This window comes from Candoia aspera, chromosome 2, assembly GCF_035149785.1.
Source record: "Candoia aspera isolate rCanAsp1 chromosome 2, rCanAsp1.hap2, whole genome shotgun sequence".
Taxonomy (NCBI): Eukaryota; Metazoa; Chordata; class Lepidosauria; order Squamata; family Boidae; genus Candoia; species Candoia aspera.
In genome coordinates, this window is record NC_086154.1 from 174,137,310 (window position 1) to 174,161,652 (window position 24,343).

At 39.8% G+C, this 24,343-nt stretch overlaps 1 protein-coding gene across 1 annotated transcript in view; it reads right to left on the minus strand.

Annotated features, from left to right (window-relative positions):
• LOC134491277 (PH and SEC7 domain-containing protein 3-like) overlaps positions 1-24,343 on the minus strand; it is a 163,742-nt gene that overhangs the window by 85,178 nt on the left and 54,221 nt on the right. Inside the window, exons 5-9 of the mRNA XM_063294914.1 lie at positions 10,072-10,284; positions 9,883-9,963; positions 7,151-7,263; positions 5,718-5,776; positions 916-1,005 (exon numbers count right to left, since the gene is read on the minus strand). Coding sequence (XP_063150984.1) covers positions 916-1,005; positions 5,718-5,776; positions 7,151-7,263; positions 9,883-9,963; positions 10,072-10,284 — 556 coding nt within the window. The remainder of the gene's footprint in view (positions 1-915; positions 1,006-5,717; positions 5,777-7,150; positions 7,264-9,882; positions 9,964-10,071; positions 10,285-24,343) is intronic.

Genomic DNA, 24,343 nt, shown 5'->3' on the forward strand with positions numbered 1-24,343 from the left:
TAGCCTTCAATTATCACTCAAGGCACTCAATTGTTCCAATCCAGCCAAGGCAATTCATATGAAGAAGCAAACTGCCTACGCAATCCCTGTCGGTTGTTGAACCACATGCACAGTCCTTAACAATCTTGAGATTCCAGTGTTGCACAGAGGACCTGAAGCGCAGTCCAGATCAAAACTCTTAGCAGCCTGAATCTTCTTCTCCAGTTCTCTTACCCAACAAAAGGGCCATGCATTTAAAGGCACGCTTCACTTCTACCCGTGCTGCACATCTTTCCCTTCATGGACAACAACACCAAGGAAGAAAAAAGAGCTACCATCCTTCCAAAATGTATCTATATGGTCTGATGCTAGAACAAGTATTTGTCAAGTATTTTATACCTGAGGCAAATTTCCAGAATCTATGCACTTAACTCTTCCATTTTATATTTAAAAGCTGCCCTTGGGTAGTCTGCATCAATCCCTCCATGAGCCATCCCTTTCATTCAATGAGTCAGGGTTCAGGGAGAAGACTGGGCCCTGAGATTTCCCTGTACAAACAGTCAGACCTCCACAGTGAAGGCTAATGCATTCTTACTTATTTAAGGCAAATACTGGCAGGAGAACTTAGTAACCTATGGCCCTTTCCTGGTTCACCACTGCCAAGAAGAGGTAGGTGAATCTAACTTCAGCCCTTCTCCCAGCACAGAATTTGAGAATATTTGCATTAAGAGAACACCCATTAAGTTCCTTTATTCTAGAATAGTACCATGTTAGATAGCTCTATGAAACTATGGTCCCCACATCATCATGAAAAAAAAACCATGAATCAGAAAATGACAAGCAGTTTGGTCAGTTTGACAGCAACGTCTTCCAGTTAGTCAGCAGAGATAGAGTTGACACTGTATTCCAATAATAAGAAACAAGGGCGGGCCTCACCTTCAGGAGTTCTCTTGGGAAATCTGTACCTTCATTCATTCCTTGCAGGTTGGCAATGAATTCTTGACAGGACATCTTTTTGCCAATGTTCTGAAATATACAGGCCATAGATATATGAATGAAAATCAATGGAAAAGAATGTGACTGTAGTTTTTAAAAGTCTTATAGTAAATATTCTAAACAATTTCCTTACTCTTAAATTAAAAATCAAGTTGTGAGCAGCAACAAACCCAAGGTTAGAGGCACTGTTTTATAAATCTGCATGAATCAGTTTCAAAATACAAATCAGTGCTTGGAGGTTAGTGGTGAAAGACCTGAGAGACCAGGTTAGGGACAGATCTTCATGGAGAAAATCTATCTATATGGTTGCTAAGAGTCAACACCCACTTGATGGCACATAATCAATCAATCAATCAATCACATAGAGGAGGGGGAAAGCAGTGAGTAAACTGTTCTACAAGGATAATGGCAATCACAGACTTTTCAATCAAGATTCCCAAAATGCTTTATGAAATTGGTCTGCATTCCAAGAATGTTAAGGTGTTGCCACAGACAAAAGTGGGAATCATTTTGCCAAAGCAACAGCCTGAAATTGACAAATTGCAAAGAAAATTCTGTGCTTAAAAACATCCCTCCTGCCAAACACAGAATTTCTTTTTTAAAAGAAGAAAAAAATACCCCCAAAGTATCATTTATATGAGACTTTTCCCATTCCTTTCTTAAAGACAGTGGAGATTAATTTTAGCTGCAGTTAAGGGATGTAAGCTGAGGACAGAATAGATAATTAATCACTCCTTTTCTAAGAGTGAATACTCATTCTCGCCTCTGTGCGAACAAGCGTAGCTATTTTTCCTCTTTCAGCAAGCCGATACCAAATTCTGATTAAAGTAGAAACCCAGGAACATGTCTAGATACACACTCCGATAATTCAAACCCTGATCTCATATTATTAATGTGGAAGCCTACTTCAGATTCTTAAAAAGAAAAAAAAAAGTGAAACTGTTTACAGGTAGTTCTCAGTTTACATCCATTTGTTCTTTTCTTTTTTTTAGATTATTTATCGCACCTTTATTATTTTTATAATTAACTCAAGGCGAAGAACATACCTTATACTCCTTCCTCCTCCTCTTTTCCCCACAACAACAACCCTGTGGGGTGAGTTGGGCTGAGAGAGAGTGACTGGCCCAATGTCACCCAGCTGGCTTTCATGCCTAAGGCAGGACTAGAACTCACTGTCTCCTGGTTTCTAGCCTGGTGCCTTAACCACCAAACTGGCTCTCATTTGCTCAGCAACTGTTCAAAGTAACAAGTTTAGTGCTGAAAAAAATGGAGGTACAACCAGTCCCCAAAGTTCTGGCCATCAGAGCACCCCCATACCAGTCTCACAGGAAGCAGGCGCAGCATTTTTTATATTGATATACTTTCCTCCATCTCAAGGATGGGAAGGTAGTATATTATCATCACCGTGTGGATGAGCCCTCAAGTAGGCATTTGTGCAGAGAAAGCAATAGAGTTTAAGAGAATATTATGCATACTCTGTCTTCAGGACTTATTAGCCGAACCCTGTCCAAAGCAGCAACTTGGTAAAATCCTACTCATAAATCAACCTATGCACTAAGCTTCTTTTTCCTAGTAAAGAAAGAAGACTGACTATTCATTAGCATCTACTGTGATGATAGCACTGATCCAGAAGTAATAGTATGTTAACCATGCAATGTTCTACAGAGGGAACCTTCTAATAGGGGGGAAAATGTCAATTTCATCTTAGTAATTTCAAGCTGTTTGGAAGTGGGACACCACTGAAAGGGAGAAGGGATTTTCTTTTTAAAGACCATGTAAGAACCTGTAGTTTCAAGAGAGTGGCTGTAAAACTGGTCCACAGAGGACCTGTAGCTGGTACGTCTCAGCTTACCCCCATTCAGCACCAGTCAACTGGTTTGCAAAAATGGGGCAGAGATGGAAAACTGGTTCACTGAAGCATACAAGGCATAATACAAGCAGTTACAGGAACAGTGAAATTCTGAAAACTGACAACAGTGAACAGCTCTTGAGTGAAGTTAGCAACTGTGAGTCCCTACATACTGTGCTAAGTAAAAGTGAGATCTTGCACAAAGAATCTCAAAAGGAAAGTGTGAATAAGAAATATAACGATCAATATCTAAAAGCGCTTATCGACCCTGGTATTCAGAGATTACTCCTGAACACAGGCTTGACAAGCAAGTTGTGCTGAGAGTACCTGTTATTATGACATTGGGTACATGAAATAATTCAGGTAGTAAATCAATTTGTAATTACCAATTAAATTGTTTGGTGCAAAATTCAGTTTTAAAAGGCCTTTAAAATTGGAAGGAAAACATACACAAACATACATGTACATAAATGTGACCCTATTCACCAAAAAATGTGAACTTCCATTTTGCTAAATACAAAAATGTATAGAGGGGATGTTTTTTGACTTGGGTGGTTTTCTGAATGTCTCTGAACGTCCTGATTTTAGTGGCTCACAATTGCAGGAAATTTGAGAAACACTGTTTTAAGAAAAAAGACAACAGATGCTTTTGAAACTGATCTTTAAAAGCTGTTAGAAGACAGTGAGGGAATAAGCATCAGAGAGATATCAGGAAAAGTCATATTAGGACTTAGGAACATCTGTGTAGCAATGCAAATCCCATTTTATAAATTCCTCACAACTTTTTCAGAGTATAGCTAAAAGCACTATACCACTAGTTTAACAGCACATTCGGCAAGCCAGGGGAAAAACATGGCCATTTGTTTCTTGGACACAAATAGCTCTACAATATTGCCGCCAAATCTCTGAGAAATTGCCATCTATATATAGTCTCTCTTGATGTCTGTGACAGTCCTGCATTTGGATTCTGAAGAAAGAACGCCTGATGTTAAGGAGGCATATTTATTTATTAAACAAATTTATACAGCTGCCCATCTAACAAAAGGAGCTCTAGGCAGTGTACAAAATACAGACACAATACCATAGAACAACCATTTAAAACAATAAACTATGTTGAGGCCTTGTTAAAAACTCACATGCCTCCACCATCCACCCTGTGTCAACTCTGTCAACATCCTGACTCCACTGCTTGGGAGAAAAGCCAGTTCTTCACCACTTTCCTGAAGGCCAACAGGGTCTGGGCCATCTGTATCTCTAGGTGGGAAGTTCTTCCATAAGGCAAGCACCATGACAGAGAAGGCATGCTTCCAATGCCCCACCAGGTGACACTGCTTCACCAAGGGGACCTGGCGCATGCCCACCCTGCCAGATTAGTAGAACGAGCAGAAACCACTGGGGACAGGCAGTCCTGCAAGTAACCTGGCCCCTTGCAATATAGGGCTTTAACACCACTGCTGCATGAGCTGCACGGCACCCGGAAGCCTACTAAGAGCCAGTGTAGCTCATGCAGCAGTGATATTACACGGGCGTACCAAGGTGTGCCCACCACTAACTGTGTTGCTGCATTCTGGACCAGCTGCAGCTTCTGAATGCTTGTCAAGGGCGGCCCCATGCATAGGGCATTGCAATAGCCCAACTGGGAGGTGACTAAGGCATAAGTAACCATGAGCAGTGCCTCCTGATCTAGCAAAAGATGCATTTTTGCAAGGGCCCCCCTGGCCATGGCTGCCACCTGCTCTTGGAGCAGAAACCAAGAGCCCAAGAGAATCCCCATATTGTGCACCAACTCTGAATGGGTGAGTGTCATCCCAGCCAGAGTTAAAGATGTCAAATCACCAGACAAAAAGGACATTAAAACCCACAGCCCATTTGGTCTTGTCAGGGTTGAGCTGAGGTTGATTTTTCCCCATCCAGACCCATACAGCCTCTAGGTCAATGTTTCTCAACCTTGGCAACTTTAAGATGTGTGGCCTTCAACTTCCAGAATTCCCCAGCCAGCAAGGCTGGCTGGGGAATTCTGGGAGTTGATGGCCACACATCTTAATGTTGCCAGAGTTGAGAAACACTGCTCTAGGTACTGGGAAATCACCTTGACAGGATCACTTGAGTGGCCCAAGGCAGAGATGTACAGCTGAGTATTATCACCATACTGATGGTACTTAACCCCATGCTGACAGACAGCCTCACTCAGAGGTTTCATGTAGATGTTAAAAAGGAGCAGGGAGAGAGTTGAGCCCTGGAGCACCTCACCTCTCCCCACCACCACCAAACCAACTGGAACCAGCCTTGGAGGTAGGAGGGAAACCACTGAAGAACCGTATTTCCCACTCCCAACCCCCTCGCCAGCTCAGGTTACCCTGATCAGGGGTATCAAAAGCCACTGAGAAATCAAGTAGGGCCAGGATGAACACACCACCCCCATCCCAGACCTGCCAAAGGTCATCCACAAGCATGAACAGGAGCTGCAAATCACTGGCCAGCGCAAACCAAATCAAGAAAATCAGGTAATCAAGGAGAACCAATGCCCAACCTTTTGCTGGGCAGTTTTCTTGAGTTTCTGCAGAGGGAAATTTAGAAGTTTCCCTGCCTGTGCCAGATGGTTTTGTTCCATCTTTGCTCTGCAGTTTTTACAGTCTGTTTGGCTGTAATTTGATTGTATCGCATTTGGCCCTCACTCCCATGCACTGAATCCTTAACTATACATGCTTGCCTCTTTTACAATCCCCACAGCTACTTTCTGCCTCTGCTTAGAAGACTTCAACTCTCTGAGGCTGTTAGAAGCCAAGCCTGCAACGTCTGGGGCCACTGAGCACAGAAACACCGGAAATGAGTCAGAAGCCCCCACCCCACCCCACAGTCTTGAGGAGTGGTGCTAAGTTTCCAGAATACTCACATGGCCATGAAGGTCGGTGTTAAGCAGCATCACTGCACATGTGAGGCAATGGACTCCATCTGTAGGATTAAAAACACCCAAAGCATGACATATAGAAAGCCACACAGGAAAAAAGAAAATCACACTTCCCACTATTCACGTCTGTTTATAAAAGAATGATGCCAGTTAAGCTGGAACCCCCTGCAGCCTCATTAACACTCTTCAAAGCATTTTCCTTATAAAGAAATATGTGACATTAATCAAGAAAAAGATACATCTCATGAAATTAAATCACGGGTAGAGAGAGGAGGCCAGCCTGATTTGGCTTGTCAGCGGAGAAAAACCATAAGCCATGCTTTGGAGAACCACCACATGAGTGTTTGTACCTCACAGAAGCTCAGCTGCAGAAGCTGATCTTGCAAAACATTTTGTTTTACTTTTTGCAACTGGATCTGCAATCCAGTTAAACCAGCAGATTTAGCCAGGCTCGGTCTAACTGAAGCCATTTCCCGTGAGACCAATCAGAATCAAGCTAAAGCTGAATTGGGCCTTAAAATATCATTCTTAGCTATGTTTGGAACAAGAGGCATCTGCAGTCTCCAAAGCTTTCATTAAAATGACAAAAGCAGCATCTTGCCCTTGTGGTGCAATGTCATGATGCATGCAGGAAATGTGCAGTTTGCATTGCATGGTATAATGCTGCTTTTGTCATATGCGTCCCATTGACTCGTCCTCCATGGACACTTCTGTCTGGAACTCTAGTCCCAGACATCTTCACTATGCCCCTCTCTGCTTCCACAGTGTGTGTTGTGTCCATGAAGCTACTGGCTTGAGTGGGCTTTATATACAGTTTTTGCACTTGATTACCATCTTTCACTGCCTCTGCTTCTCCTCTTCTCTTATCTCAATAAACCCTCTAGTCAATTTCAGATTATGAAATGCTCACAGCAATCCTGGTGTGTGTGTGCGCGCACACACATTTATTTGAACAAGATCTGCTTTGCTTAATCGATTCAACACACCCTCTAAAATGTTTGGGCAGATTTGTATATTTAAAGCTGATACAAACTGGAAAAGCTTACAAGCAGTCATAGGAGTGATTTCCACCCATGCTGCCAGCCCCCTGAATCGGGCAATAAATGATTGACAGCCTCGGTGAAGATGTCCTCTACGCAAATGCCTGAAAAGGGTTTGAATGATTCAGCAACAAGCCTAGTGAATGCTCAGTTCCAGAAACAAATGATGGCCATAAATATTTTACGATTGACTAGATTTCATTTTCACTCTGCTAGTTTTGGCTTTATAGACATTCTGGGCTGGGGTTGGTTTGTTTTGAGTTTTCGGGGAACTGTAGTGTGATTATAATATTAAAATCTCATTAGCCACTTTGAAGTTTGTCTGAGTAAAGGTGCCAGTAAGACAAAAGTATATTAAACCTGTGAATGGATTATTACCTTGTGTGGAAATAGCAGTGGGGTTGCATTGATGGTATCTGCTGGAGAAATGAACTAAAACCCTCTCTCTTTCCTGAGTTTCTCCAATGAGGGAAAAGGCTTTAAAAAATGTCCTAAAAAGGAATTTAAAGGAAAAAAAGCAATGTCAAATATTCCCATGCTAAGATCAGAAATTAAGGATAGCTTTTTCAGAATTGAGGGTTGTTTGAATGAAGCATGCATCCTCCCCTGTGTGTGACAAGTTTCTGTATTGTAACATATACAGTAAGAACTGTTATATGCTAACTACTACTAAATAAAAAGACTGCTATTACTATTACTACTTTTAAGCCACTAATCTCACTGGAAAAAAAAGCTGTGGTATAAATTTTAAGACCCTTAAAAATCTGCCTGTCTATAAACTACTTGCTAGTTTATAGATGGGTTGCAATATTTGGAATAAAGAAATGCAAACCAGAGTAAGGCAGGAATATTAAGACACATGAACAGAATATGAATATCTAGAAATATAGTGAATATACAGTAAACCTTTGTTATAATTCCTGGGACTAAGAAACTGGGGGAAAACAAGGGGGAAAGGGAGGCATAGGATTAGCTATTTTCTTAAGCATTATTACATGATAATTTCTATGCTGATATAAGATTCCTCAGACACTGGGCTTGCTTTAAATGTGGCTTCCAGCAGAGAGCGTGCATCCTTCAAAAACATGCCTTCAAGCCTATAGCAGTTGTATTTTTTTTAAAAAACATAATGATGCAGCTGTCATTTCCAGCCCTCTCTTCTAACTTCCTTGTATCTCTTTCACAGCCCTGCTGTTATTTCTTGTTCCTCCTCTTGGCCTCTAACTCACACAACTGCACAATCAACATTTTTACAAAAGCATTTCAAAAAACAAACAGCTGATGAAGCTGTTCCATGGGTTTCCAGACCTGTCCAGAAAACCCATCAAATACACACAAATCACACAGAAGGCCCACCCTAACGTGGCTATTTTAAAGCAAGGACATGTGGAGGCAGGACCACATCCGTCCAAATCCAGTTCAACTCTGACTGCTGCTCTCCAAGGCCCACCTCACATACATTTCTCTCTGGTTGTAGCAGGAAGAAATGGAGCTTAGGGGTAAAACAGATGCATTGCCTATCAAAGACCTCTGCTATAATCCCTGGAATCTCCAGTTGTAATGATCTAGTAGCAAGGAATGAAATATACTTCTGCCTGGACAATGGGAGGAGGAGGGGCGGGGGGGGAGGGGGGGAGGAGGACTTTATGTTCTAGAATACACTTAGAATCAAAGCAATACTAAGAAACCATAGCCCACTTGAGAGCAGACTTTTAATGGTCTACAGGCATTGAATTACCCACAAGGTCTTTCTTAAGGGAGGGTAATAGGAACAATTTCCTCTGTTGCCTCCCAAAATACGGTTCAGCACATAAAACTGTCAGATTGATCATTATTGCTCAACCTAGGCAATAAAACTAGTATTTTATAATACAAACCTGAATTAGTTCAGTATGTTGAGGTATCCCCAGAACTGACTCCAATCATTTCTCACCTTGGCTATGAATTTTGAATGTTGTGATTTTACATAGTTTTTATGGTTTTAATTTGCTGTAACGTTTTGCTGTTTTTCTAGTGTTTTTAACTGTTTGTGAGCCACCCGGGGTCATGTAATCTGCTAGGCAGCAATATAACTTTGATAAATAAATAAATAGAATGAATGAGTTTTTAACTTCAGTTGGGGAAAAAAAAACCCAATGGAGATAGAAATATATACACACACATATAATGGTCTAGTGAGAGTCAGTTTTGTCTAGTGGCTAAGGCAATGGGCTAGAATCCAGGAGACTGAGCGTTCTAGTCTCACCTTAGGCATGAAAGCTGGCTGGGTGACTTGGGGCCAGTCACTCCCTCTCAGCCCAACTCACCACACAGGGTGGTGGTTGTCGGGAAAATAGGAGGAGGAAGGAGTATTTGGTATGTTCGCCACCTTGAGTTATTTATAAAAATTATAAATGTGGGATAGAAAAGAAAGAAAGAAAGAAAGAGAGAGAGAGAGAGAGAAAGAAAGAAAAAGAAAGAAAAAGAAAGAAAGAAAGAAAGAAAGAAAGGAAGGAAGGAAGGAAGAAAGGAAGAAAGGAAGAAAGGAAGAAAGAAGTGGGAAAGGGATGGTGGCTGAAATGAGAATTCTGTTCCCAGGCCTTAGAATGGACCTAATTATTTCTCGGTGTGTGTATGTATGTATGTATGTATGTATTAAATTTATTCACCGCCCATCTCTCCCCTACAGGGCGACTCTGGGTGGCTTACAATAAAACAAGATTAAAATATAAATCCATTATGTTACAAAATACAACAAAAATATAGATATAATAAAATCTACATGACGAAGAGATCTTAATCAGTCCTTCAGTGTGGTAGGTCCCTCCGAATCACTTCATGGCGCTAGCCATCCCCAGGTGTAATTATTCGCCCTCCCATTCCAAGCCTACCTACAAAACCAGGTCTTTAATCTTTTGCGGAAGTCCAGGAGCGAGGGGGCTTGTCTCACCTCTGGGGGAAGGATGTTCAGAATGTATGCAAATGAAGTGGATGCTGGTCCAAGGTTAAGTGCCAGAAAGGACAGCCCTGCTATGCCTTGGTGCAGCATCTAGACGCACATTAATTAAGTATAGTGTTCTCATTGGATGAGAAATGATCCATGAAAATCCAAGTGGGGGAAAGCTTCATACCTGAGGGAGTGATCCAAAGACATGCCTGTGAAATCAAAGAACTTGAGGTATTCTTCAGCTACAAGCTTGCTAAACTCGTTGCTTTAACAGAAAAAGAAAAAAACATAGGTCAGGTTACTAGGAAATCAACTCAGATGTATTCTTGCCATTCTAAGGATTCAATCTTAAAGGCAGAAAATTGGAACGCACTTTTTCCCCAAATGCTTTGCCACGTCAGACCGCTTGAATCTATCCAGATGATAGAGGCGCTTTGCCAGCCTCCGTGCAGCTTCCAGGTTGCCACCGGTTGTGCCATTGATGAAGTCATGGCTCAAGTTTTCATGTCCCTCTTTTTCCAGAATATCATGGCTCCTCATGTCCCCTGTGGCATCTAACGGTGTAGTACATTCCAGTCTTGCATTGCTATGAAATAGGAGAGAATATTAAGGAAACAGGGAACAGGAGGAGAAAATGAAATTGATTTTTTTTAAAGTGCAAGTCCTTTTTAATAGCACAGGAAATGAAGGATGATTACAAAGCTTTCATTATATACTATACACAAATCAAAATGAACATAGTAAATTCCTCCTGAAACTCTGTAGAAGTGAACGGGTTTTTCCACTTTCCCTTTTATTTTAAGGAGACTTTCTGAGATGAACTTCCTGGACTTCTGCTTTTTTTCCCTTTCAGATGCCATCTCTAACCCCAAACCTTAATCTTACTAAGAGATCTTAATAGAAATGCAGTCCATGTTTAAGTGCAGCATATGTTCAAACCCCTGAAACCTCACTGCAGGTTTTGAAAGCTGTAAGAGAGGGCAGACAGTGCAAGGAATAGTTGTGAAGAGACTTGTCTTTTCATAGAAATTTATAAAAATTTTGAACATACACATAATTTTTAATGAAAGCCAAAGAAAATAAATGTAAATACAGTCTGAAAAAGATAATTCTTCATGGTGCCTGTTACAGCTCACTCGTTTTAAACCCAAACATTTTAAATTACAAACAGTTTAATATGGTATGGTCCCCATATCATATTCCCTGTGATGAAATTCTGTTCAACTATTTCCATTCTAAGATTGGGCTGCTTATATTTCAAAGTTCTTTAAAATACAAAAGCAAAATGCAAGGATTAAAATTAGGAGTATGTGAAACATTACATTTTGCCCCATTTGAAGTGTGAAATTTTGTGACATGTCCCATTTTGATTGCAAGACTAATATTTTTCAAGCAAAAAGCAGGTTCATACTTGAAATGTGATGTTTCATAAAACCATCTTGAAATGGTTGAAACGTTTTGCGTATCCCAAGTTACAAAGCCTTTAATTAAGTAAATAGTGACATCAAATTAAATGTAATAAACTCTTCACAGCTGAGATGACTTTATTTCATTAAATTTAAAGTATTTATTTAGAGCAGATATACCTCACCCAAGGGCTCCCACAGCAGCTTATGCAACCATGGAAATTCAAAAAACACATAATAGAAGGAAAAAGAGATGGGGAGGGAAAGAGAAAACAAAATAACTCAGGCATATGTTCTTAATGTTTCATCATGCCTAAAATGGCCAACTATGATGCAAATGGCTTGCTCAGGGAAGCCCAGATGACACCATCACCCTTATAGTAAGGTATCATCTTGTTCTCCTCCAGCACCAGTCAGCACAAAATTGGTTTTCAATGACGTACGTTTATTTATTAATTTATGAAATTTATATACTGCTCCATTCCCAACGGACTGTAGCCTTTACCAACTATGAAGATGTCACTATCCTCAAGATTGTCCCATATGAACGGACACTATTTCATCAAATACAATACAAGCTAAGACTTTTCTGGTTCCAATCTGGGAGTCTATATACTCAAACAGCATTATTTCAGGGTACTCTACCGATTTTCAAATGGTTGAGAGACCTAATTTTTAAAACATCTCATACTGTAGTAGAAATGGTCTGATGAAAATAGTCTCCATTAAGTATTACATCATAGGAAGAAGCAATGTGATGGCACACTATGAAAAAGCAATTTGAATGATAGCTGCAATGCCTCCATCAAATATGCTGCTGCTATGAAGGATTTTTCACAACCCATTTTTTTTATTGCTTTATTGACTTCTCATTGGCATAACTACTTGACAAGTGTGAATCACATAAGCTTATTTCCTGATAACACAATGACTGGCTTTGAAACATAACCAAGCACCCTATCTGGAAAGTCTTCCGAAGAGGCCGCCAGCAGCAACATCGTATCTTTGATGTGTCACAACGTTCAGACACATGGTCAAAAGCATATGAGAAATACACATTTTTATGTAATGAGCTTGATGGCCTCAGCACTGAATGCCTGTAGGAGAGCTGGTTCATCATGGCCCAGCCCCACACTATTGTCCTAACTTAGAGCAAAGATGTCTTGGTCTCTAGTGTTTATTGAACTACTTTAGTAGATAGAAAATCCTGCCAAACTGAAAGACTGTGGGAAACCCACACAGATAAACCCAAAACTCAAGGTGGGTCTGCTCTGAGTTTCTTTGAAGGAAGGTTCAAAGCCTCTAAACTACGCATATGTTTTTCCCCCTGCTGCTCACCATCAGTACTCATGACACTATTCCTTTATTAGGAATATGGAAAAAATGGAGAAGAAATATGAAATAAATACAGTATACATATCTGTCATGGCTTAAGGCTCCCATTTGCCTCTTAAACCCCCAAACCCCAGAATTGGAGCAATTTTTCTCATTTGGAAGGAATCAAGGAGCCAAGAGGTACCTTAAGCCTCTGCATTTGGCCCCACCCACTTCAGTGACATTATGACATCACTAACTATACACCCAGCAGCCCTCAGGCTGAAAAAGGCTTTCTCACCTCTGCTTTAACATCAGCAAAGCATCATTGCCAAACAGTCTATTCTGAGCGCTAAACAAGCATTAACAGTAAAAATGGGAGCCTCTCTAAAGAAAGGTGATTCAGATTCTGTGCTGAACTCAGTTGGATGCCAATCTAGCTTTCCAGAGACTTTAGCTTGAACTTTTTCACTTCTATGAGGGATGATGAACCTTTTTCGGTCTGTGGTTGGTTTTTTTTTGTTTGTCTGTTTGAAAACTCTTTTATTTTGTTGCTGACTTATTTTTATACATGTTTTCTCTTTTTAAAAAATTTGGGGATGATAAATACAAATATTCCCACTTGCATTCATATGTTCTACAATTCACCCTGCTCTCTACCTTTAAAATGAGGAAATGTCATCTTATATTGCTGATTGGATATATCAACCTTGAAATGAAAGAAGCAAGACAATAAGTAGGTGAGCAGGTGAGAGTCTGCTGTTGAAGGAGGAAGATAAAAAAGAGCCAACGAATCTAAGGAAAAGATTGCAAATAAGATTAAGAAAGAAATTCAGCCAGAAAGGTCTTGCCATCCACTACCGGTTGCATGTTTTAACTGTGCCAGTTTCAAACAGAGGCATCAAAGCTCAAAATACACTAGCAGAAGTGTATTGTACTAGTAGTACAACAGTAGAAGGATGCAGTATTAAAAAAAAACATGTTGGTGAAATCTAAAGCTTCAGCATTATTAATTTGGTTAGGAAATGTCATGGCCTGTAATGGAAGTTAGTATTATATAAGACATTTGATACTTTAACAAAAATACTATCAGATGTTAATGTTGATTGTTCAGTGCCCAGACCTTTTGCCCTAAAACACTCTAACAAAGCCTGCATAAGTATAAAGGATTTATTCCTAGTCCTCTCTTGGCTACCAAATCTCTTTACAGTGTACTTTAGCCAACCATTTTTCCAGAATTAGTTCTTCTATTGCCATCTTAAGTCTTAAGATTAACCTAAAGCTGAGCAACTGGTGTGGTAGAACTGTTAAATCTAAGTTAGTACTTGGTTACAAAGCCCCAAAAACTCCAAATAAAATAATGCCCCACACCCCAATTCAACATTAGCAGAATTCAGTAGTAGAACATGTGTACTGCACTAAGTTTCAATTCAAAGGAGCTAGAAATATACATGTCAGAGATTCCATCAGAATTGGGCTACCTGAACCAAGCTCCAATTCATGCAACCATGTGTTTGGCATATTTCAGAAGAGTTACCATTACAGTTCCCAATTCTCCCAAGTAGCATTGAGAATTATGAAAACTGTAGTCCTAAAAGAACATTAGGCTGGAAGAGGCTGGCATGGACAAAATTCTTTCTACTGTAATAGTTATTTCTTTGATCAAATTCCTTTGTTCCTCTCATCTGCAAAAAACTCTGGTGTATTTACCTCTGCTAACAATGAAAATTGCCAATACGTTAATTATAGCATTTGGGGTCAGCAGCCCAATTATATCAATCGCAGCCTTTACTCAGTACCAACACTTAACATACCTGTTGAATCCCACATTATAGCCTGATGCAATGCCAACTTTGTCATGTTTTTGCATCTCCCTAAAACGGAAGCTACTCATACAGTCAGCAACAGAAACCGCCAGCAGCAAGTGGACCACTCTTGGCAAAATCCTTTACTGTATACTTTACAGGAACCCTAGATAGATGTTTCCTGTCTTCCTGTGAGCCAGGGAAAAGGTCTCCTTCATCTTCAAATGTTAAAGATGGCTGGAATCTATAGCTCTGCCATTCGCACATCCATATGACTTAAGAAAAATACCACTAGACATTCCAGATCTTTGTCATGATGCAAGAATTACATCACAAGGGACTTGTATTCTTTAGTGGGAGTGGCATCTTTAGACCATAAGTATTTTAGCTAAAACCTTATTACGTCACATTCTGGATTTGGTTTACCACTGGGAAAAGTGAAGTAATCCTATCACAATTGGAAGGGAGGGAGGCTGTTATGTTCCTTATCATTGGAAAAAGGATTTGGGGAGCCAGCAGAGGATTTCTCCTGTCATATTGTTTACAAAACATTTGCCGTAAGTATGTAAAGCAAGAGGATGGTAGAAAAGAGGCATGTAAGAAAAAGGAATGAATCTGAAAGCAAATATTAGAAAAGGGCAGGTTTCAGTATACAGAGAAACTATATTTATTATTATATTTCATGTTCATTTCAGTCTGCTTTAATCAAATAGGAGACTGGCAACTACCAGCTATTAACAAATGTTTGCAAATCACTGAAGTTCATAATCAAAATCTGTGATATAAAAGTATGCATAAAAGCAAAACGTGGATACAAAAACTTTACTTGCAGTAACCAACATTAAGTATCAAAAGTCTTTTCTGAAATCAGATCTAACCTAAATATTTGGACTGAGCTGCCTCAGGTAGCCTCATTTGAAAAAGGCACTACAGCTGGTCCTTGTTAAATGATCACTCGTTCAGCGACCGAACTTATGATGGTGTTGAATGAGTGGTACTTACGACCGGTCCTTGTACTTACGCTGGTCGCAGTATTCCTGGGGTAATGGGATTGCTGGCTTCCTATAAGCAAAGTCAACTGGGAAGCCGGCAGGAGGTTGCAAAGGGTGAACACGTGGTGTCCTCGCTTAATGACCCATGGTGATTTGCTTAACGGCAACTGGAAGTGCTGGAATTTCCATCGCTAAGCTGCATGGTCACGTGATGTCATGCTTTACAACCGCATCGCTTAGTGATGGAAATTCTGGTCCTAATTACCATAGTTAAGTGAGGACTACCTGTAATCAACCCTAGCCTACAGAAGCCTTCTGAGGAAGCTTAGCCATGGAGTGAGGAGAGACCATTACTTATAAGAGAAGACGCTTCTTCAGCTAACCTATCCCCATGCTATGGCTGGCTTCAAAATTAAAAATAAGTCCACTGAACTAAATTAAGGCTCTTTGAGGAACAATTTCTCATAACCTTTTCATTGTCTCTACAGCATATCTCTCTGAAAACAGCTTTTCTGACATTAAAAATGTTTAAAATGACATTTGTACTGCAGATAGTAGCATCTCACTGAACTTGATTTCAAAAAAGACTAACCAGCATTCCATATGATTAATCCTGGGATGGAAGATCACCAGGAAGTCTGAGAGCTGCAGGTTCAACTAGAAAATAGGGAAAACAATCAACCTCACCCTGACAAACATTTATTTCAGTTTCCAATTCAACATTCCTTTACTTATATAGTTGACTCTGCTAGAAAGGAAAGATCTAAACTATAGTATTTTGCAACTCTGTTTAGCCTTTCTTCTCCTCCTCCTCCACCCATTCTTTCTCTTCTCACTGGACTCTTTGAATGCACATACTGTATGTTTTAAGAGATCAACCAGCAGAGATGATCTCTGTGTCCTTTCTGTTTTCCTGTTGATTCATATCATCTTATTAAAGTATACAAGAATGTACAATAGTCCTGAGAAGTAGAGATTGGGAATTCACATTTTTGTTTTTCCTCATCTTTTGTCTTCATTTTTTTCATTTTTAACCATTTTGGTTCTGCTGGTTGATCTGTTAACTGGGAATGGAACTTTGGTTGCTAAGTGAAGCAGTCATTAAGCGAATCCGACTCAATTTTATGACCTTTTTTGCAGTGGTCGTTAAGTAAATCACCACAGGGGTTAAGCAAACCACGTGGTAGTTAAGCGAATCATGAGGTTGCTCATTGATTTTGCTTGCCAGAAGCTGGCCAGAGAACGTAGAAAATGGCGATCATGTAACTGTGGGACTCTGTGACAGTCATAAATGTGAGCTGGTCGCCAAGTGCCCAAATTGTGATCACGTGACTGCGGGGATGCTGTGATGGTCATATATGTGAGGTCCGGTCACAAGTCGGTTTTTTCAGCCCTGTCATAAGTCCGAACCATCACTAAATGAATGGTCGTTAGGTGAGGACTACCTGCAAACTAGGAAGCTGCCCTATGCAAGCCTGACACAGATGCAAAGAGAGAGTAAGGCAATTACAGGTCTGAGTTCTTTTATAATGTAGACAGTCCACTAGGAATCAGGAGTTACCCTCTGAATCTGGAGTCTGAGGAACCTATAACACAAGGAGAATCATATCTCAAGGGGAATTCAAAGTGTTGGTGATTGCCTTTAAAATGTAAATGGCTTTGGATTAAAATACCACAGAACCTACCTTCTCTCAAAGACCTGCCATCTTTTAGTATTGGCTGAGGAGCTTTCTGTTATAGCATTCAGTTATGTCTTCCCACATGCAGATACTGTATGTTGTATGTATGAACTTTGCTTTATGCACATATTTGATCTGTTTTTACAGGTAGCAACCACACTTTGGACCAGCAACTCGGTCATTAAGCAAAGCTGTCACTAAGTAAAACTGTGACTCTGTTTATGATCTTACTTCAGCTTTCCGTTGCTTTACAGGCCTGTGAAGGTTATAAATGTGAGGATTGCTCGTAAAGTTACTTTTCATCATTGTCACAACTGCAAATGGTCACTAAATGAGGCAGTCGCTAAACAAGGACTATCTATAATACTATATTTTACATTGATTTCTGTTGCTCAGGAATGAGATGTCTTATCTGAAAAAAATTAAAACTACTGTAAGGAAGGTGGAATAGAAATGATCAATTAACTAAAATAGACTAACATTACCAAAGATATATTACCCTTGATATTTTTATGGATCTTCTTAGGCAATGTTCACTCTGCGAGCTGGCATGTACAGACATGTGGAAAAGTTAGCACACCACGTCAAGATTTTTTTCTTTTTTAACATATGTGGATATATCAATAGATCATCTTCATTCAAGGAGTATATCAAGGCATTGTAATTGAACCAAAAAAACCTATGTTTAGTCTACCAGTCTCTGACATCACCTGGGAGGAATTTTTTCCCACTCCTCCATGCAGAATTTTTGCAACTGTGCGATGTTTGAGGGGTTTCTTGCATACATATCCTGTTTCAAATCACCCCACAGCATCTCAATGGGATTTAAATCTGGGCTTTGACTTGGCCATTCCAGAACCTTCCATTTATTTTCTTTTTTCTTCAGCCATTCCTTGGTGGATTTAATGGAATGCTTAGAGTCATTGTCACGTTGCAAGTTCCACTTTCGGTTGAGCTTCAGTCTTCTGACAGATGGTCTCACATTATTCTCAAGCATCCCCTGGTACAATGAAGGATTTCTCGTGGATTCTATGATAGTAAGCTGCCCAGGTCCTGATGAGCAAAGCAGTCCCAAACCATAACATTTCTACCACCATGGAAATGTTTATAGTTAGTATCAGGTTCTTTGGGTGAAATGCTATCTTTGGTTTTTGCCAAATATGTCTTCTGATACTGTAGCCGATATCTTTGCCTCATCTGTCCAGAGCACATTGTTCTAGAGGTCCTGGTCTTCGCTAGGTGTTCATGAACAAACTTTAGTGTTGCCCAATTCCTGCACTGGGCAGGGGCAAGGGGTTAGACCACAGGACCTCCAAGGCACCTTTCAACCTTTCTATTATTCTTTCTGAACAGCAAAGATTTCTTCCTGGCACACCTCCCATGTAGATCTAATTTGTGCAGCTTCTTTCTAATGGTAGATTCATGTACTTTGACATCAGTAGTGGTGAGAGCTACCTGTAGGTCATGTGATAAAATTCTGGGGTTCTTGGAGACTTCTTTCAGCATCTTGCAATCTGCTCTCGGGTTGCACTTGCTGGAACAATCTGGCCTTGGCAAATCGGCAGTTGTTTGAAATCTTCTCCACTTGTATATGATCTTCCAGACAGTGCAAGGATTGATGTCCAATTGTTTGGCTTCCCAGACTCATAGGCATCTATAATCTTCTTTCTGAAGGCCTCAGAGAGCTCCTTTGAGCTAGGCATGGTCATAACAATACTTCAACAGTAAAGAGCAAATCAAACTAAATGTCCAAGGTTTAAAAAAGACAGGTTCCTCCGAGATCCTCTCTATCATTTGCACCTGATCTGGTACACCTGATTCTAAATTTAGGTATTTGAGGTAGTGATAAATGTAAGGATGTACTTACTTTTTCCACATGCTGAATACGCCTTTATGTTTATTTAAATTACACAATGGACTACAAAATGTAAATGATGCATGATATTTGTTACAGTATATTATATCCCCTTTACCTATTAATATTGTTGAAGTGAAGATCAAATATCTGTATGTTGAAATATGTTGAAAAAATAAAAAAATTCAGCGGGGTGTACTTACTTTTTCACATGACTGTAGTGTATTCATTTGAGACCGTACAATTCCAGGTACAAGCATGGTGCATTTGAACCAGTTCCACTTCTCTCTATATTTAATTCACATGTTTTATGGAGAGAGTTGCATTCCTTTAGGGGGAATCACTTGACAGCATGTTGGGTAGGACTGAAGTGGACTGTGAGTAGAACTGGAGACAAAAATGGGCACGGCACTCTTTCTCTCTGATACCCCCTTTCCTGGTATCTTTTTATCTCTCTTCTAACTAGTTCTTACCAGAGAATCTGAGCTGATCTCTACTGTTTTGAAGTAGAGTGTTGACATTTGCCTCAGATACACCCTAAGATCCTAGGCTGCACACCCTAACATCACATTGTTGTAAAATTTTATTTATATTCATTTATTTAAGGTGTGAACCTGCCTTTGGGGGAGGGGGGGACAAAATTTAGAGTGATCAGTGTTGACACTGGGCCTTCCCTTAAGCTTGCACCTAAATTAGCCTTCCCTTACTTACTTGTTCTTACTTAAGAGTTCTTGCATTCGCTATACAAATGTGTTGGATTACAAAATTGGAGGGCAATAGGGTGGAAACTCTGCCAGGTTCAAATAAAGAATAATGTTATTTTAACAAATGCACTTGGAGTTCTTAATGCCCATCTTACACAGAATTCATTTCACAATTTTTCAAGAGTCTACCTATCTCTACCTTTGTGAAACAACCTGTATTGTCCTTCTTAGTAGCAAGGAAATGGTTTGTATTTCCAGATTATATTGGAAATCTATGGAAAGAAAGGAATACATGTAGCAGAACTAGACTGTCCTGTTTTATCCAACAATTTCCTGAAAGTTGTCAGGTTTGGACAAGAAAGAGGGTCTTAGATTCTAGAACATTCCTTGTAAAGGGAATCCATCTCATTTCTTTGATAACAGCCTTCTAGAAGCTGGTCGAGGTCTTGCTTTTCAGGAGGCCTTCAATCTACAATCTTGTTTTAATATTGAATATTTTTTATTGCTGCAGTACCGATTCTCTACTATTCTGTTGTTTTAAGTTTTCATGTGTTTTACTGCTGTGAATCTCCCAGAATTCTGTGAAGAAGGGATGAAATACAAAACTATTTTAAATGAATAAATAGATAATAAGAGATCAACAAATTACTGGCCAATCTGTTCCAGTGGTCACTGTGTACATGGTAAGTGCTTGCCAACAGCACGTCAAGTGGCAAGAAGAATTTATCATTTCTCTGATATGTCCAAATAAGTATGGTAACAGTCCCCTCAAAATTGCCAAGACAGTTAGCTTTGTCAAGGTGTTGAATTATGTGAGCATTTGATCAGTAATTTTCTCTCACGTTTGTAATAAAGAGAATCTTAATAATAAGAAAAAATAAATGTGTAATTATTAAGCTTTCTGCTTAAACTCCCTTTTCCTAATTTTTTAGACCAACTCCTATACTTTAGAGGAAGACTTTAATGTACTGTATAACAAATGCAAAATTAATACAGCCTACAAAGTCTGTCCATTGATATTTTCACACCAACCATTTCTTACTTTTTTAATCCAAGCAGAAGTTTTCTACAATCATAGCAATTAGAAAAATATTGGGGAAATATTATACAAAAGAAATTCTTCCAGCCATAACATGATTGCCTTGTGAACAAATTTAATTAAAAAGAGCCAAATTAACTCCAAAAGGTTTGTTACTCCTGGAATGATTTATCTGCCTGATTTTCTTCCAAGCAATAATATTATGTATAGCTATCTCTGGAAATATTAACTATTTATAATACCAAAATAATTGAATTAAATGACACAGAAGAGGCAGATCTTCCACAATATATAGGACAGGTTTCAAAGACAGAACTGTTGAATATCTGATGGAAACAAAAAACTGAATAGATAAGTCAATATAACTATATCGGCAATAATATAAATTAAATCAAAAGCATTACAAATTTGCAGATGTAAATAAAAGGTATTTAATCATTCTACTTGGGGACATAGAGTCAACATGTACTGTCTCACCTCTCCACCTGTCTCTTTCTGCAAAAAAACAAGACAGGAAAAAAAATCTCAATATTTGATTGCATTTTCCCAGTTTAAACTACTTTTTACCACACACTGAAGTCCTACACAACAAATGCCTTCAAAAGTTGTTCTTTGGAAAAGTTCTGTAATATACATGACTCAACAGCACCTACAAACAATTCCAGAACAGTGCTGCAAAATCATTCTATCTCCATGAGTGGCTCTCCCCTCCGTTACAAACCCACTGAATGGAAACTTGGCAAAGAACTATTGGTACTAGTAGTAATAGTAGTAGCAGCAGCAGCAGCAGCAAAAAATAGTTTATTATGGTTAAAAACTAAGGGCGGTTCACTGGGATCTCAAATTTATTTAAGAAAAAAAATCAGGCACGTGCAAACCTAATTCTTATTTCCCTGAACAACACCCTCATTACCAATCGTGAAGTGGAATTATGCCTGTACATAAAAAGAATTTCAAAGTTATACATTATATAAGCATTGCAGGAGGAAACTCTGTAACGGATCTGTAGGAAGAAAAGGCCAAGGTCTTATTTAATCTCCAATTGCGGGGGGACAAAAAGCCTATATATTCTTATGGGTGGGGAAAACAAGCGTAATGGGGCTTGTAATCAGGTTACAGGAATTCTGCAAAATCAGCTCAGAATTCACAACATCTGAGGCCCAAGTGAAAAGAATGATGAAAATATTGAAAATATTGAAATATTGAAAAGAATGATGGGTCAACAACAGGATCAACAATAAAGAAGCAATCTTAACTGAGAGATGGTGATAGAGAAAATAGATCTGGAGAAGAATCCTATGTACACTGCAGATTGCTCTTGGACACAAATAAATTCTGCTGTCACCACTAAGACCTACCCCTACGTGCATTTAGAACTGCATTCTTGATAGCTGCAGACACACATTTGATTACGTAACGTGTGATTATTTCTATCTCAACCAGCTAGCATGCAACCTGTTACAGATTCAACTTAACTTCCAAATCTACCTTGATTTTCCAAACTTGATCACTTTGGTTAGCACTGAGACCACTCTGTCATCTTTCCCACAAATCATAACAGAGAAAGAGGATCAGCAGGAAGGCAACAAGAAGTATCAGATTACCTGAATTTGAGAGACGGTCAGCCTACAACTATGCCTGGCCTGACCGTGATAGCAGCATTTTCTATCCCTTCAGCCATTCTTTTCTTTCCGCGGATGGCTCCTCGGGCTGTTATTGCTTCAGAAAGGCACACAAACACTAGAAAAGGGTTTCAGGTTTATAGACTGCTGGTGGACTGTGGATCAGGAATCATAACTTGAAATAATTCGAAGGGCTGCTTCTTCCTGTGCTTCTGGGCAGTTCCCTACCAGAACTTTCCAACAGACCTGCCTCAAAAAAGTATAACATGCCATGAAGTCACTCTCCTCGACTTTAACCATTTGCAGCCAGCCTGAAAAGCGTTTTTGCCTGACTTTCTGTCATCTGGAGGAGAAAGCAGCTGTCCCCAAGCCGTATTCACGATTCCTTTCCGAAACAGTTTCCATGAGGAACAATAGGGAATATAATGCATTTCATACTTTGCAGATTCTCAAACAGTTGTTTTAAAGAATGCACTTGGTGCAGCAAAATAATCCTTCCATTTTATACCAGGTTTATTTATCATCCTAACCAGAACCATTTGAATAATGTATTACTGATCACAGTTTCTGCCAAGGGAGGGGAGATTCCTCCATTTGAATGCAATTGTTTGCTCTTGTCTTTTTTAGGGCAGACAGCTGGGAAAAGCTAAGTTAACTAAGAAGAAACAAAGGTTAGGGTTTGCAGGGGAGGAGGGAGAAGTTTAATAGACAGACCAGCAGATGGGATTACTAGATAAGAGAAAAATGCTGTTGAGCTTGCAGTCAGAATATTGTATTACAGGTAGTCCTCAACTTACAACCACAATTGGGACCAGCACTTTGGTCACTAAACAATGCAGTTGTTAAGTGAGGCATCATGTAACTGCCTAATTTTATGACCTTGTTTGTCACAGTTGTTAAGCAAATCACATGGTTGTTAAGCGAATCCGGCTTCCCCCATTTATTTTGCTTGTCAGAAGCCAGCTGGGAATGTTGCAAATGATGATCATGTGACCCCAGGCCGCTGCAACCATCATAAATATATGCCAGTTGCCAAGCACCTGAATTTTGATCACATGACTACAAGGACCACTGGGGTCGTAAGTGCGAGGACCAGTCATAAGTCACATTTTTCAGCACTAGACTGAACAAAGCTGTGGAGTTTAGCCATATTGCAATCTCACTGTTTTGTAATAAATTGAATACTTCTGCTAATTTTACCAGGCGCAAAAAATTGAACAATTGATTTTCCATTTTCTCTTGCTTTTAAACAGTTCTGGTTTTGATGCCTCTTTTGTCTTAAATGGACTCCTCAAATTCCGACATGGCATTCATTCCCTCCATTCCTTCAACACCCAACTTGAAGCTCTTGTTTGCATATTTTATTGCACCCTCCCTCAAGGAACCCAAAGGCTTAGACATAAATTTCCTCCACCAGTATTATTATCCTCACAAGAACTCTTCGAGGTATAATTAAACAAATGTGCTAGTAACTCAAGGTCTCTTTCAGCCTAAACAACCTCAGTTTGAATGAAAATGTTTAACTCCTCACCTCATGTAAAATCTCCAGAAATTGCAGCAAAGCCTTGGTATAACTGAATGCATTTAATTCATCTGCCCTTGGTCACCAGAGGTAGAACAAACACTTCTTCTAACCAGAAACTAGAGCTTCAGTCTTTTTTTAGTACTATGGAGGAAATCACTTCCTTCAGTCTAATGCTCTGCCAGCTAGAAGAAACAGTGGCTTTCCATCAACTCCATCTTCAGAGGGACAGTAGAAGTAGCAGAGCAGAAGAAGCCCAGCGCTCCCTCCATTGTGCAAAAGTGCCTGCTGGTATGGCAAAAGTGCACCATCAACAGGATGCAGCCAAGAAGGCCTTGTGACCAAGTCAGGAGAACAGTCCAAGAGATGGAAGAAGTCATATCGTGGGAAGAGTACTAAGGCCTCCGGAGGCAATGGAACAGGGAGAAGGTGAGTGACAACACCAACTTCAAGCCTGCCTGTAAGGCGGCTTGGCTGAAGACCATGCTGAAACTCTCTGACACAACTTCACAAACTAGGCACCAGAGAATGGAACAAAGAACACCTCTTCCATACCTCAGCAAGAAGCGACACCGGAAAAGAAAGCCTGCCTGGGAAACCAGAAAGCTGAGGCTGATTATGGGGAAGTCACAGCCAGAGTAGGTAGGCAAGAAACCAGGAGGAAGTAAAAGGGCTGATGGACTCCAGAAGCCATCCTCAAGCCCTCC